At 37.1% G+C, this 17,771-nt stretch overlaps 1 protein-coding gene across 1 annotated transcript in view; it reads right to left on the reverse strand.

Annotated features, from left to right (window-relative positions):
- Positions 1-503: 503 nt before the first annotated feature.
- Positions 504-17,771, reverse strand: part of trps1 (trichorhinophalangeal syndrome I) — a gene marked incomplete at its 3' end in the record, with an annotated part of 55,377 nt that continues 38,109 nt past the window's right edge. Inside the window, exons 5-7 of the mRNA XM_056241359.1 lie at positions 7,378-7,960; positions 1,931-2,099; positions 504-689 (exon numbers count right to left, since the gene is read on the reverse strand). Of these exons, the coding sequence (XP_056097334.1) occupies positions 504-689; positions 1,931-2,099; positions 7,378-7,960 (938 nt within the window). The remainder of the gene's footprint in view (positions 690-1,930; positions 2,100-7,377; positions 7,961-17,771) is intronic.

Below are 17,771 nucleotides of genomic sequence, written 5' to 3' on the forward strand. Positions count from 1 at the left end.
CTGGTTAGAGAGGAGGACGCCTGGCCCTTGGGTAAAACAGCAGCTTTTGCGGATCTCGTGTCACTGTGCACCTCCGCCCGCACATCACCGTCTGCAATCCACAAGCTTATCACGCTTTTACAAGCTGCCAAACATGCCTGTTGTGTTGTGTTTGTTTAGAGGACTCTGGCTCCTCCTCCTGGTCCATCGCTCCCGCATACGAGCTCGCTGTTGCATCGCAACGGTCTCTGTAGCAGTTTCGTCTCCTAAATCCTGAAGCTGGCACCTGACACTCGGATTCGGCAGACTAATAGGTAAGCCGTCTCTTCATTAGGCTGCAAAGTGAAGCTAATCAGCATCTACCCAGACTCCTTCTCCTTTCATCCCGCTCTCCACCGCGTTCCCTCTCCCGCTGTCTATCCGCACGGCATATTTAACGTCAACTAAATGCTTGCTGAACTACAACCCAAGGAGGTGGGCGAAGAAGCATGTGAAAAAGGAAGGGAGAAAACAGCGAATGTCACCTTCCTCGGAGGCCCGGTTAATCCGACACGGCGCACAAATTAAATGGCAGATTGTATTCGTTAAGGAACAAAAAGGGGCTCCTGTCTCTTTGATGTGGGCCAGGCGGTGCTGGACGCTGGAATCCACAGCCAGGCTTGGTGTCAGATTGGGATCAAACGTGGCCACACTTACATCTAAATAGAAATCTGGGATGGAAAAAGTTCCAGGGAAGGTGACCACACATGAAGAGAAACAAAAGGAAACGGAGAAAAAAAACAGAGCTGAGAGCCAGAAGTTTGGCTTCACATGCCTGTACGCTCTCTCTCTCTCTCTCTCTCTCTCTCTCTCTCTCTCTCTCTCTCTCTCTCTCTCTCTCTCTCTCTCTCTCTCTCTCTCTCTCTCTCTCTCTCTCTCTCTCTCTCTCTCTCTCTCTCTCTCTCTCTCTCTCTCTCTCTCTCTCTCTCTCTCTCTCTCTCTCTCTCTCTCTCATTTGATGCAAACAGATTGTCACTGACCTTGTCAAAGAGTTTAAACACTAATTTTAATGTAAAAAATAATACAATTATTCATAGAAAATATATTATATAATACATTAATATAATATAATATAATATAATATAATATAATATAATATAATATAATATAATATAATATAATATAATATAATATAATATAATATAATATAATATAATACTTTTAGGAGTCTTAATAAAATAAAAAATAAAAATAAAATAAAAATAAAATAAAATAAAATAAAATGTTTGTTTTATGTTTCTAGCATCTACCAGTTGATCCCTAGATTCAATCAATGTAAAACTACTTGTTTGTCTGGCCAATGGCACCTGGAGGAAATGTTTGGGAAGCCTGTTTGGAAAAAGTGATTATTTGTACAATTTTATCTGGAACCAATAGTGCAGTAATCCTCACAACATCTGCTGACTTCTGGCTGGTGTGTTTTTATTTTTTATTTAAAAAGACTCAAAATAATCAAATCAAACAAAGGGTAGGAAAAGTTAGCTCAACGCAAATCACATCAAAACCCATTCTAGAGATCCTCACGGAAAACTAGCTTTTTCAGTGCTACAAAGACAGAGGGTTAAGTTAGGAAAGTGTAAGTAGTAAAAGAGCCCACTGGGAGTAAAGTATGTTCTGTAGGGTTTGTGGCTGGAGGCTTAATTAGGTAATAACAATAGGACTATCTTTAGAGATACTGAAGTGCACTAAGAGGCAACATAAAAGGATAACCGCATGATTAGTCTTCACAGATGAAAAAACATATCCGTTTGCTCCAGGGGTTGACCAACTCCAGCACCGAGCACAGCGGGAATATCAATCTGGGGCAATTAACGTGACCCGCAACTGGCAGGAGGTCAACTGCAAAAAACAGTGTCCCTTTTGAACACAACCCTAAACAATGATTGTGTGGCAGGGCACAGCCACAATTCACCGGAGGGGTTAATTGCTGATCGCTGGGCGAGTTGGATTCTGGGTAGCATGCAGGAGAAGACTGGACCAGGAGTAATGAGCTCTGGCATGAGGAGACGCCGGTAACGTTGGGGAACACGGGGAGAACGGCTCTCTATGGGTGTGAGGAAGCTGGAAATCAGAGTCACTGACTGTCAAAGGCAAACCGGACACTTCAGAACTACATGTCGGGTAGGAAATCCAAATGTTCGCCTATCATCCATCAACCTCAAATCTGGCTTATCATTTGAAACATGTAAGGCCGCTCGCTCTAACGTTAACCTAGATAAATGTCTGCTATTATTATTAGGCACATATCTAATCCAAGTGTTTGTGTGGAAGCTAAAGTATTAGAGCGCTTACTGCGCAACATGGAGTTCGCCGGCGCGATCACTAATAACAGTGGAAACTTATAATACAGATAAGAGTAATACATCATTATAAACTGTAAAGTACTTTTATCCTAGTTAACTCACAACAACAACAAGAGTGTGCCTTTGTAAAATAAAGAAAACAAACAGAATGCACTTTCTGCCGTCTCGGTCTCCGTGAACTGGAACGCGTCACATCAATGAACCGAAACTCAGCGTACCTCACAGACATGAGAAATATATCTAAAGAAAGCTTGAATTGTCTACTTTTAAATGAACCAATTCAAATAGAACACACATTCTCTCTGATTACGGAATATGAGTCAGTATTGTCAACTTCACTAACACTAGTGTTTTAATAAATAATCAAAATGTCTTTGCAGCAAGCCATGTGTGCGCGGAATAGGCTATATTATGCCTATATATTAAAGGTTCATTATGGTTTAGTATTCCCCGCAGTATATATTGAACTATTTTAATTCATATAAACGAGCAATTAGTCGATTAATGGCTCAAATGAATGACTATAGGTCGGCTAGAGAAATCAGGGCAGCCCTAAATGTTTTATAACAATGCTGGACGTCAGAAAAAAACTGTTTAAAATACAATCAACTGTCCTAACATGAATGCATAGGTGTAAATATGGAGAGGAATATAGATCCGGGTTAATATTGTTAACTAAAACTAAACCTAATCCGTTAATTGAAATAAAGCAGAAATAAAAAATATATAAATATTAGTTGAAAAACTTAAGCTAAATGAAATCTAGAAATGTTACCTTGGCAATTAACTGAAATAAGTTGAAGCATTAAAATTATTAACTGGAAATACATAAACTAATGAAAAACTGAAATAAAAATAAATTAATTCTAAATAGACAAACACACACAACAAAACTACCAAAAAATGTAACTAAAATTAACATGAAAACTAAAAATATAATATTGTTCAAAAGCTAATATAAAAATATTAATAAAAACGAATATAAATTAGATATAGTATTAATATATATATATATATATATATATATATATATATATATATATATATATATATATATATACACACACACAGAAATTAATATACAATGGTTTCTATGGCTCAAAATGAACAAAAATGATATATTATAGTAAGTTCTTCTCCAAAAGAAAAGCTGGCATCCAGACCCTCTACATTATTGCTCAATGATTCATCGTTAAGGGAAAATTATGTTCATACTTGAGTGTAAAATAATCTGAAATTGAAGGTTTGCCCAACGTAGATCAACTCTACTGGAGAGTCACATTTGACCTTTAAAAAAATAGAATAAAAAGTATATATTTTTTAAATGCTCATTTTGTCAAAAGTCTCATAAAATAAACTCAAAACTGTGAAGGAAAAAAAAGTTCAATTTAACTTTATCCCACTCTACGAAGTTGTGGTAATGTAGTCACTAAGTGGGAGGCTGGAAGAAGATTGTAGAAATTGTAGGTCTTTCTTTTCTCAATTAATGCAAACGGCTAATAAAAGTTGGCCAAAGGTGGCATATAATGTGAACACATTATCTAATATGTGGAGGTGGGAAGAATTAAAAAATGATGAATCACTAATGTTTCACTATATTATGTGCTTGAGTTCAGATATCAACATCTCTTTTTGTTCTTTTCTCAGATTTTTGTTCGCGCAATAAGACAGTAGATCAATGTTTACTTCACTAAATAGGCATTTATGATCAAATATGCAACAAAAACCAAGAAGAGCAGGAAAGAAACCATTAGCTCTCCAGTTTCTGAAAGCACCTCCCAAGCCAAACCCCTCATTACATAGTCTCCGTCTCAGTTATCACTCTCGTCTCCGAGACCTGAATCAGGTCTGTGTGAGCTTTGGCTCCAGACGGGGTTCTTCACGTTCCCCTCCCTGGCTGAGCCGGCTTTCATAATACGATAGATGACTCACACGCCAAGTCATGGTAACTCAAAAAATATTGTGACGGACTTCAGATCCCTTCTGAGTCCCATTAAGCCCTAGCAGTCCCAAAAAATGTTCTGATTCAACATTTCCTGAGGGCTAGAGCGAGGCCTCCACCTCCACCCCGAAGCTTTCACACACTCTCGACACGCCTAGCCTAATGACTTAACCACCGAGTGGACCACGCCTGGCCTTCTCTCCTGCCAACCCTTTCCAGAACCATCCAGGGAGGAAAACCCATTCCCGTTCCCCTTGCTTTTCTTTTTGTGGGCCAGTTACATCAGACAGTGATGCCTTTTGGATTGGAGATGCACAGGAAGGAACGATTCCCAGCAGGGGCCTCTTGTTACTCAGAGCTCAGCGTTAAAACACAGGCAAACAAGCGGAAATTATGTCAGAAAGTTGCGGGAGAGCCACTCCTTCCTCTCGCTGTCAGTCGACGTGAAGATCAAAGAAGAACGGGGAGCTTTAACGCACACATAAACATACAGAGCTGTTGAATACACACACCATCGCACGACCTTGGGTTTGCATTTAACATTTAACCGCAGCCCAATTCTGCTGGAAATGTCAGACAGTGAATACATTACATAAAAAAGCCTTTGTAGAACTCTTGCTTTCACTAGCTGTGCATCTTTAAGCAGTCTCCGCCTGTCTTTTGTCTGCTCACCTTTAACAACTGCGTGGAAAAGAAGCCCTGATCGCTACTCGTATCACAGTGACACCATACGTCCTGATTTTATAGACTCGCAACACATGCTTTTCTGTGCGGCTGAAACCACTGCGTCAGATTCACCGTGTTATCCGATTGACAGAGACCGTGGAAGACGGGCGGCAGAAACGCAAATACATTGTTACAGATATAAGACATACAGCCATTACGTACAGCTCACTGTAACCAACACACATTTAATGATATGTATTCATCTTCTGGTATTGATGCAGAAGATAATCTACAGGAATTTTCAACCAGATTTGCATTTTATGAAAGCAACATTAATGCTTGCAAGGCTGCAAAAGAATACGTAAATATATTGAATCATATGCAATCCGCTTTAACAATGACAAGATCCTCAGCGTTTGTCATAAATGGTAAATATGTAAGGATGATTCACAATTCAAGTATGCAAACACTGCGATGATTTCACTGAATGCTGAAAATTTCATGTAAATCAATGGGTGATTTTAAAATGTATATTCAAAAAGTCTAAAATGAATAGATAGTCCATCTAAAAAGTCGATTTTAATTAAAATAGAGCATGTTAAAGGGTAAAATTATATTCTAAGTTTAAATAGAGTCAGAATCTAACCAGAATTGTAGAGTGATATCAATGCAGTGCTGCAAGTAAATGCTGTAAATGTGACAACAAACATGATCTCTCATGTGAGTTTTTAACTGAAATAAGCCTCCAGACCAGACTTGGTAAAGCCCTGCTTCCTCACAAGGCCTATCGGTCATTATTTCCATCATTGAGGTGTGCAGTGCGATCTGAAATTGGCTTTTTTTTTTATTTGTCACCTGTGAATCCAGTGTCTTGTTATTTGTTGCAATGCCCTTGTACTCCCTATTATATCTTTCCATCAGATTTGAGTGTATAGTCCACTACCCGTATATGCTCCAGTTGTTTTAGTTTTGTTTGTCTCTCAGAGAAGAGGACCTCGATGGCTCTGCATAACTGCATCAATTAGTGTGTCCAGGTTTTTAAGCTGCAGAGGGTCTCTGCACATACGGACTTCATTAAAACACAAGCAAGGATGATCACACATACGAAAACAACTTAAGCTTGGCAACAAGCAGGCTGCTCAGTATGATAGGCACAAAGCAATTGATAAGACTTTACTGTCATGGACACTGCTCCTCCATCCCGACAGAAACACTGGCAGATGTTCTCAGGTCAGGTCACAGCTTCAGAACGGGTCAATGCTTTACAGGCAATACATCTCAGATTTGTTGATCGTGTACATATACTCTTATTAAATTATTTGTAGCAATTTCTTGTACATATATATATACATATATATACATATACAGTATATATATATATATTCACACATGCTCACATATACTGTATATAAATACAATAATATATATATATATATATATATATATATATATATATATATTAGTGTTTTCTTGATATATATATATATATATTATTGTATTTATATACAGTATATGTGAGCATGCGTGAATAATATATATATATATACACAGACACGCGGGGACACACACAGACACACGCGCGCACACAAAAATAATATATAAATATAATAATATATATACACACACATATATGTAAATGAAAACTTTTATGTTAGATGCGAATAATTGCAGTATGCAGTATTGCTCATGTAGATAAAATGTTGTATATGTATTTTGTAATAAGTTATTCAATTTAAAAATAAAAACAATTATAAAACAAAATTATATATATATATGCATTTAAAAACACAAATAATAATAATAATAATAAGACAATATTATGATGATGATGATAATACATTACTAGATTTTTATATAATTATATTTTAAATATTATATGTAAAAATATGAAAAAATATCTAAAATAAAAATATATCTGTATTTATAATTATTATTGTTGTTATATATATATATATATATAAAATATATATATATATATATATATATATATATATATTTAAAATATTATTTTATAAAAACATTTTAGCAATATATTAATGTACGTAAGATTTTTTCTAGTGTGGGCAGTGAAAATATAATGACTATGCCAGCAAAAAAAAAAAAAAATCCTTATTGTTGAGCACGGTCACATGGGTTTTATGGCCTTATTTCAGTGACTTAATTTTTTGTTGTTTTTTTAAAACCACGAATAAACGTCATTTTCTCAAAACTACAAACTTTTAAATGCATGCTGCTCACATATTATCGCAGCAGAGTTTGTGCTGAATACAGTGTAATCAGACTTTAGCCATGAAAATGTTATAAGTAACAAAAATAAGCACAAATATCAGGGCATGTCAAAACACCTCCAGGGCCCGGAAAACCCCTCAGACCCCAGAGGGTTAATAACTGGAAAGGAAATGCATGAAGTCCAAACAGAGTGGACGGACATAGACCATCATCTCTTACCCGTAGGAGTGACTGAGACTCTTCCTTGGCGCTTTTGCCCTCAGTCGAGGTTGGGAACTGCTGTCCGGCTTTCTCTCCGCTCGCCGGCGTCCCCGGCAGAAAGGCTTTGGCATCAGCGCTGAGGCTGAAGATCAGTCCCGATGAGTCTCGAAGCTTCTGCTGGTCTTTAACCCCCGAGGTCACCGCGTTCAGAAGACCCAGTGTGGATTGAGGGAACGGGGCAGGGCTTCCCCTAAGGATCTCCCCAGCGCGCTCTTTAGGGACCCACACCAGACTCTGCACGTGTTGCTCTCCGCCCCGGACTCCTTCAAACCAGCCCTTCTCCTTCTCGTCCTGGGCCTCGCTCTTCACGGGCAGCGTCTCGGCTCGGCTGGGCTCTGGGGTCACCAGGCTATAGAGTTTCAGATCACCTTTGCTCTCCTCTTTGATGCGGAGGGTTGAAGGGGCCGAGCATCCGTTGGCAGGAGCAGAAGCTGGATCCGTGGGGTCCTGACAGTGGACCGAGTTAAAGTGATCCAGCAGAGCCGAGGTGTCCGTGGCAGTGAAACTACAGCGCCGACAACGACAGCAGCCGTGAACTCTCCTGCAAAGAGGACAAGAGATGGTCTCAGGGATCATTTTTATCATTCTTAAAAGATCAGGAAACCGTTGTTTCGCCTACTACCCCTAGAGAGCCATCTAACAGACGAATGCACGTCACGATTACGTGTATACTTTCTCCTAATCTGACGTCTCTGCCCTCCTGAGCTAGGTCTGAATCTCTGTAATGTTGTGTAATTACGGTTAAGTCAGCTATTTTCGTCTGCATAATGGCTCTTTGTTCTGTTCCAAATAAAGGAAACAAAGAGCTGCTCAAAACTCTCGCTAAACGAACAGACTGCAAACCTGTAGGTAAATGAATGTGACATTCCCTGCAGAAACACCAATGATTTTCTATAAGTGTGTACTTTCTGTTGGAAATCGACTACTGTCAAACTGACACCCCACCCAAAAAAACCCTTGTTTATTTTATATGCATCAGTAGATGTGCTTGGACAATGGCCATTCATTGATAAGTTTGGCTTCACATGCTAAGCGTACCGCAATGAAGTGTTTACATTGAATAAGAGGTTTCGAAAGCAAAAAAAGTCCTTAGTGTTGATAGTTCAAGGCAGGGCAAATCATGTTATTAATACCTTTTTTCAAGATCTCTAACATGCTCATCAAGTATCATAGATTCAAAGGCTGGCATTTATGATGTTGTATAAATGAAGACCCTTTATTTTTATATTTACAACAGTAACTCTAGTATCTAATCCAACAGAACTAAAAATGACTTTAGAGACAGGGTTGAAACTCTGTATTCTGTGCACCTAGGATAAATATTATTTATTTATTTATAAGTTTGGGGTCAGTAAGATTTTATTTTTTTAAGAAATTCATTTTTTTATTGAGCAAGTACACATTTAATTGACCAAAAGTGATGTTACAAAATATTTCAATTTCAAACAAATGCTGTTCTTTTGAACTTTCTATTCATCAAAGAACAACGTTTTCTGAAAGTTTCAACTGTGGCAATAATCATAGAGGTTTCTTGAGCATCAGATCATCATATTAGAGTGATTTCTGAAGGATCATGTGACACTGAAGACTGGAGTAATGATGCTGAAAATTCAGCTTTGATCACAGGAATAAATTACAGTGTAACATACATTAAAATAGAAAATATAGATATTTTAAATTGTAATAATATTTCACAATATTACTGTTTGTACTGTAATTTTGATCAAATAAACAGCCTTGGTGATCCAGATTACCGGTGTGTGTGTGTATAGAAATCCATCTAAATGCATTAAATGTGGCATCTTCGTGCTCTTTCTTCTCTCGCTGTTTATCCATCTTTCCGAAGCAAAAGCTGTGATGATGTTATCATAAATGCCCACTGGAGCCCTATCCATCAAACATAATCTCAGTGCAAGATTTTCCTTATATTATGAAAAAGTCCAATCAGTTGAAAAGCAAAAAAAAACAAAAAACAAATAGAATCTGAGATCAGTTACCCGGTAAACAGCCTCTCACAATCTGACTCGGTGCCTAACCGGGATGGATAAAGAGCAGGAGAAGACGAAAGAGAGCAAAACAGCTAGATGCCATCTCTGCCCATCTAGACAATAAACGAGGGACCGAGTGGAAAAGTGCTTTTCATCATTGCTGCTGCCTGACTTTCCCAGCATGCACTGCTGTAATTTGTCCCTCCTAGGTACAGGGAGGCAGGGGCAGATCAAACACTGGTGCATTTCAGCGACCGGTGAAGTGTGAGAAAGCGCACAATCCGTTGCATTTACCTTTGATTACACACAACACAATGTTTACACATCAGAAATACTTTTTTTTTAAGCATTAGGTACACATAAACAAGTATTACTTTGCAAAGTCTGAAAAACTTCTTTAGCTAGACCAAAATGTAAAAAAAAAAGCAACCTATGAATATTGTCTCTTTTTTCCATATTTTAGATAAAGGTAATTTAAAGAAAAACACTTGCACATGTAGAAATAAATGGACATCTGAAGACCATATAAACGTCATGAAGTTGTTTTATGAGGACCAGTTACCATAAGCGACAGACACATAGATACATTCAGTTATCATTAATCAGTACCAGACAAAACTAGCTACTTCAACGCCCCCCCAAGACTCGACTGTTCTCCAACAAAGCACGGGCTGCTTCCAAAACAAATCGTATTCTTTGGTCCCTGACACGGAGCATAAATATGTTTGTCAAACCCTGTAACCCAGAACTGATTGTTTTCTGGCATGAGTTCTGGAAACAGTGAAGTTTTTAAATTGAGTAGTTGACACGATTCTTTATCCTAACACGAACTTAATCATACATGTTTATATCCTACACTGACATTCCAGTTATTTGCTAAAATGTTTAAAAAAAATGTGCAGTAAATGCTTTAATGACAAATCATAAGTAGATCAGTACAACATTTTATATCTTTTAGATTTAGTACAACATTTTATATTATAAATACAAAATATGTGACAGTAAAGAATTTTACATTGGTTCGAAAAAAATCTATTTCAAATAAATGCTGTTTTTCTTTTATTTTCTAATCATTAAAGAATCCCTCAAAAAGTATCAAGGTTTCCGCAAAAATATTGAGCAGCACAACTGTTTTCAACATTGATAACAATATGAATATGTTATTTGCTTCTTCCAAAATCATCATATTAGAGTGATTTCTGAAGGATCATGTGACACTGAAGACTGGAGTAATGATGCTGAAAATTAAACTTGTAATTACATTTTAAAATGCATTAAAAATAGAACACAGCTATGTGAATTTGTTATAATATTTATTTTGCTTGATGATTAAACTAAAATGCTTCTGCTTAGTATTAATATTAAGGAGTAGACATTTAAGTTCTAATTAAAACAGTTATATTAAAACGGTTATTATATGCATGTATGTATATACGGTACCCTGATATATATATTTATATATATATATATATATATATATATATATATATATATATATACACCTGACTTCTCTGAACATCTGTTAATGTCAATCACAAGCACAGTGCATTACTACAGTAATTATGACTATTTCCTCTAATAAGTTTTAATTAAAATGCTGATAGCTTGTCACATTTTCTGTGATGTTAAGAAAACACGTCAAGGCCATTAATAAAGTAAATAGTTAATTCCAGCTGCATCTGCTTGATAATGAGGTGCATGTAGCATTACTGAAAAAGCTCATATTAGATGAGCACATGTTCAAGCAGACATTCAAGAGCTGTCAACGCCACCAAAAAACAAGAAGAAAAGTCTTTCAATATTTAAAGATGCACAACACAGTGGATCGTTCAAAAAGCCAACCATCTGAGGAATCATCAGTTGTTATAATAATAAATAAATAAAAACATAACACAACATCAACGTCGGACTGGCTTTTCGGAGAATAGACCTCCAGTAGAGATGGCTTTTTCTCCCTCAGTTCCCAACTCTAATAAGCAGGCAGTAAAAGAGATAGTTTCATGTCATTCGACTGGGTCAAAAGAAAGATTTAGAAACGGGATGTAGAGAGTTTGTCTTTTGTACACTCTCAGACTGAAGCAGAGCAGTAAACACTGTATAAGGGGGCAGAATTAATCTGCCGAACCAACAAGAATCATGTAACCATTCAAAATTGTACAAGCATAAGTGATTAAGATTATGTACCGAACCAGATTTAATGCTACCTCCCCTCCTACACTATAATTTCCTCAATGCTTTCAATTTAATTGCAATCACAGGTTATAGATGCAATTTTCCAGCTTTTTTTTCCCCTTTTCATTTTGCAAAGCATCAAAACAGCATCATCGATTTAGGGGGGAAATACTTGAAAACATGAAAAAACGAATGAGCACCAATACCGATGTCGATAACGGCACTGAGTGGCAGTAATTTGCGCTTGTGAACATGAAGGCCTTTAGCTATGCACCAGCACACCGGCTCAATATCCATGACATTACAGTGGAGAGGGGAGAATGGGACAAGCGCAGGGTCGTTCCCCTGACCGGGTGACAGAAAAACTAGACAGAGAAGAATCTCAGTAGGGGGTGAAAGTGCGAGTCCGACACTCATTCGGTCTCCAGAAGGAAGCAAGGAGTCCTCATTAACAGAATCGGTAGGAGACCGAAAGGTTTCAGTCGTGGGCCTTAGGCAACAAGATGCCTTACAATGACATAAGAGACTGGCATCCATAAAACACCCTGCAATAAACGGGATAAAGACTTGAAAACTTCAAAGAATTATCGCTCCGTAGAAACAAAACAAAGGCTCTTACACACCGGTGTTTACTTTATGCTACAAAGCCATTGATTTCAATGGGAATTATTCATGCATTCATGCTTGATTTCAAAATCTCTTTCCATCCTCAAATTGGATCTTAGATAATATAGTAAAACATTCCTAGAAGCTGGTGGATTTATTTCAGGATTTACTCATGTTACAATGTTTAATGATGTCTGAGGTAAAGGAAAATCAAAACATTTGATATTGTATTTGCCTTCCCTTATTTTTCAAAGTAGAAAAAAATTCCCAGTGCTGCAGTGTGGCAATAAATGACAATAAACCCCCAATTTGTACACCCGAAGGTAATCATCAACAAGCTCTTATATGCCATTTGAGGTCAAATATGTACGAAAATGTCCTAATTAACAACAAGAAAGTTAGATAAGTGATTGACAAATTGACAAATGAAAATATTCTGGCAAAAAATTAGGTTTCGGCCAAAATAGTTTTGGATGGTCGAAATCATTAACCGAAAAATAACTTTTAATTAGCACTTCATCAATGACGCATTTTGACTGTTTTAAAGGGTTAGTTCAGTCAAAAATGAAAACTGTCAGTAATTACTCTCCCTCATGTTGTTCAACCCCGTAAGACTTTCGTTCATCTTCGCAACACAAATTAAGATATTTTTGATTAAATCTAAGTGCTGGATCACTCCTCCATAGGCTTCTATGTTATTTCATTCTGCCGGCCCAGAAAGTTAGTAAAGACATTGTTAAAATAGTCCAAGTGACTACAGTGGCTCAACCTTAAGTGTATCAAGCGACGAGAATACTTTCTGTGCGCAAAAACCCCCAAAATAACGACTTTATTCAACTATTAATCTTCTTCCGTGTGGGCCTCGAGTGAGTTCACGAGAGCCACGACGCATGCGCGAGAACTGAGAAGATAAAAATGAAACCAAATTAGCAATATGTAAATTTAGTTTAGTTTACTACGACTGCTTTACAATTGAGAACAGGACACCCTGAACAGCATACCAAGTTCAACTACTGGGGCGGCAGTGGCTCAGTGGTTCATGTAGGTTGTCTACAAACCGGAAGGTTGGTGGTTCAATCAATACACCGCCGTCGGTGTATGAGTGAGTGAGTGAATGGGTGAATGTGAGGCAAATGTAAAGTGCTTTGGTGGCCATTGGGTCTGTGAAAGTGCTATATAAATGCAGTCCATTTACTGAAATTGTATTTTTGGTTCAGTGTTTTTGGCTAAATTAAAACTTGAAATTCATTTCAGCGCATCACTACAGTAGCCGTCCAATCTTGCAGAGGTGAAGAATGTAATTTTGTCATCTGAGCTGTCCGACCGTGACTCAGCCAATGGCGTGAGTTTGGGGGCGGGACTCTCTGCTGATCCGACCAATGGAGGATGAGTGTTTGAAATGCAAAGATGTGCAGATATTACACACTCCCCTCTTTCTGAGTGAATCCCACAATGAGCTAAAGTCCGAAACCAGCATGTCCAAAATCCAATGCAGTATATTCTCAGCTCCTGCACGTAAAAGGTCTCCCTTTCCCGAATTGGAGGGCAGCGTGATATATTGAGTGCGCACTGGATCGGGTGGGCACGAGGTGTGGGAGGCTACGGCATCAATATCAGGTTCACGTTCGTGGTGGGTGGGTTGCTGATTCGAGACTAGAGGGAAGGATTCTGCTCATAAATCTACACTATAGCGAGGTGTTCAGGAGAGACACATACGCACACTGGAAATATTATGTATCATTGATTCGACAGACCACACAATCCCTCACACGCACACACAAGAGAGGTCAACGAATCCTTCCACGCAAAGAAACCGGACACCATGGCACAGATGTTCATACAATAACATGGAAGACACAACCCTGCAAACATGCATGCAGTAGCCTATAAACTATCGCCAAGTGTACACAACATTCTCATGCTCCCAGTAAGCCTGCATGGGGAAAAGTAGTTTAAAACAAAATATGACATGCAGATTCTCACTTGCACACACATACACACACTCGGTACGGTCTGAGCTGAGAAGCAGGAGCTCTCCAGGGAGGCCATACAGGTCTGATTTCTGCTCTCTCCTCGCTGGTTCCAGGCTGTGGGCTCTGAATACAAACAGCGCCTTATTCAGAAAGGCCGCACGCACAGGCTGAAAACACTCGGCTCCACGTCCACCTGAAACAACCAGCCCTGGGCATCTGGATCATGATGGACGTCACTCAAGGCTTAAGCACACACAACCCTTCACACAGGGGACAGGTGGGTGTATGAGGCCTTTAAATTCACAGTTTCCTGACACGAGCGCCAACTTGACAAATGATTCCTTCGCCAGGATCTTGGACAAGTCAGATTAGACCGTTGATCATTTAACAACACTTAAACTCGTGGAATTACTGAAAAAGTTCAAATAGTAGGAAAAATGTGTCTGCCATGCAGCTACAGTATGTGGAACTTCTTTGTCTTATCTTATGCACGGGTTGGAAATCGATTCTTATTAAAAAAATATTGTAAAATATTGAGACTTATGACATTTGATTCCAATGAACTGTTCTGGAATGTCAGTTGTGGATGAAACACATTATAAAATATGCAATACACACATTAGAGCCACTTTAAACTCGCCATTGTCGTGACAATTGCCTTGTATTTTTTGTCAGCCTGCACAAGAACCAATAATCAACTTGAGCGTGCAATTCATTGTTTCCTGTGATTTAATATATGCATACATCTGCAATATAAAGACTTGTATTTTTGTGTGTATCTCACTAACCAAGTAAATGCAAGGTTGGTTAAGAAGAAATAAAGAAATCTGCAATCATCTGATCATTTGACAAAAGTTTGCTCACCTCACAGTACTGAATTAATCACTGTTCACCAAAAACAGATTTATTAAATGGATTTTAGTATGACATCAATTTAGCATTTAGAATAGTCATAATGTTATGAAAATATGTAGGAAATTGCTTAACTGATTCTATTGTTCCCATTTGTAAGACACTTTGGATAAAAGCATCTGTTAAATGATTAAATGTTAAATAGATTAAACATTTCAAGAATTTGTCAGTGAATTTCATAAGAAAGAATTAACCACATAATACAATGAAATAAAGTATATGGCCGTTTTGCATTAAAGTTTTGCTATTGGGTTCGTTTTCCCGTGTAAACATCAGTAGTGAAATCGCTCAGAAGAAGTTCTTGCACGTAATATAGCACAGTATACTATAATATCAAACACATGTGGCATTGAGGTGGTTTGGTGTATTTACACAACATTTATATTAGATTTAGCAAAGTGCCTTTCTGTTCTCTTTCTACTGTGCCAAACTCAAGCGGACATATGGATTTCAGCGGTGCAGTAAACTCATTTTTATCAGTAAATTCAAACCGGCACATGTAGACATGCCTGTAAACTCTGGCAGAAAATGGAGAGTAATTGAGATCTTATGTGAAGGTAAAGCAGAGCCACGCTCATCCGCGCCGTACGTACCACACAGATGGTGAAAGAAAGAATATAGAAAGCTATAATAGATTCCCACATGTACACGCTTAATGGACATATGCACGCACACACACACACATGAAAACAAGCACTGAAGTGCACTCACATTTACATGCACACCTGGCCTCAAGACAAGCTAAATCAGAACCAATGAGGGACCGCTGTAAGATAAGTTATTCCTGACGTTTAGCATTTTCAGTTTATTCAGCTGTGTTGCTCGACTTCAAGTAAAAAAGTGCAAAAAGAAAAAAAGAAAACCTGTTACCTATCAGTACGAAAGCAAAACCTCCAACACAGAAACAAATGTGTAACACAAGCTCGCTGGATTTAATCAACAGCTGCTTTCACTGTCCAATGCTATTGTGCTACAATAAGATTTTTAATATCATTAAAAAATATTTAATAAATGTATATATAAAAAGTAATATACAATATAATATTGCAGAAATGAAAATAATGAATTAAAACATATCAAATTATGAAATAAGTATTTTAAAAGATCCAATATTACGTTTAATAATGTATCATATTTATATATTTAACAAACTGAGGTAATGTGATGCATTCCAATGCTAAACAATACGTTTGTGAAGATAATATTTAATGGTATTTGCCAGCACAAAACTCAACGCCGCTAGCTTAAGTCATATTAGCAAAATTTTGTGTTAAAAAAAAGGTCCGTTGTCTATTGTCAATAGTGTAACTCACACAGCAGTCACTTTCAAAATAAGTTGTATGTTGGTAAATGCAACGAAACTAGCTTGAACCTGTTGCGGAGTCTGCATGGGAAAACATTTCGCCTTAATGTACAATTCCAGTTACACTGTGTAATTATACATTAAAGTACTGAGTAATAATAAACTACATGTACTTACTATAGGGTTAGGTTCAGGATTGGAGTTGGTTTAGGGTTAATTGCATGTAATTATGCATTATTTGCAGTTAGTAACTACATAAATTAAACTGTAAAATAAAGTGTTACCCAAATTCCTGTTCGTGTGGACTCCTATTGAAGTGGCTGGATTTTGCCATTGAAAATTGACTGATCAATGGGTGGTCGCAAAGAAATTGAAATGCAGTTACTAGACGGTAACTTACAGACCCAATCCTATGAGCCCAGCCTCAAGACCACTCGATGTGGTTCGGGTCACTCCATGTTTATAGCACAAATAGAATCTTTTGTAACATTATAAATGTCTTTACTGTAACTTTTCATCAATTGAATTCATCCTTGATGAATAAAAGTATTGATTTATTTTATTTATTTCCCCCAAAAAATAATATAAAGATTCTTACTGACCCCAAACTTTTGAATGGTAGTGTTTAATGTTACAAAAGCTTTCTATTTCAGATAAATGCTGTTCTTTCGAACTTTCTATTCATTAAAAAATCCTGAAATAAAAATGTAAATAACTGTTTTCAACATTGACAATAATGAGAAATGTTTCTTGAGCAGCAAATCATCATATTAGAGTGATTTCTGAAGGATCATGTGACACTGAAGACTGGAGTAATGATGCAGAAAATTCAGCTTTGATCACAGGAATAAATTACACTTTACTATATATTCATATTGAAAACAGCTGTTTAAATTTGTAATAATATTTCACAATATTACTGGGTTTTTTTTTTTTTTTTGGGGGGGGGGGGGCTTATCAAATAAATGCAGCTTTGGTGAGCAAAATCTTACCAATCCAAAACTTTTGACTGGTAGTGTATATACAGATGAAACTCGAAAAATTAGAATATCGTGCAAAAGTTAATTTATGTCAGAAATTCAACTTAAAAGGTGAAACTAATATATTATATAGACTCATTACATGCAAAGTGAGATATTTCAAGCCTTTATTTGTTATAACTTTGATGATTATGACATACAGCTGTGAAAACCTTTTCACTATATTCTAATTTTTAATTTGGGGTTTTCATAAGATAAGCCATAATCATCAAAAGTATAACAAATAAAGGCTTGAAATACTTTGCATGTAATGAGTCTATATAATATATTAGTTTCACCTTTTAAGTTGAATCACTGAAATAAATGAACTTTTGCACCATATTCTAATTTTTCGAGTTTCACCTGTACATATAAAAAA

This window comes from Rhinichthys klamathensis, unplaced genomic scaffold, assembly GCF_029890125.1.
Source record: "Rhinichthys klamathensis goyatoka isolate OS25496 unplaced genomic scaffold, OSU_Roscu_1.1 h1tg000637l_1, whole genome shotgun sequence".
NCBI classification, from domain to species: Eukaryota; Metazoa; Chordata; class Actinopteri; order Cypriniformes; family Leuciscidae; genus Rhinichthys; species Rhinichthys klamathensis.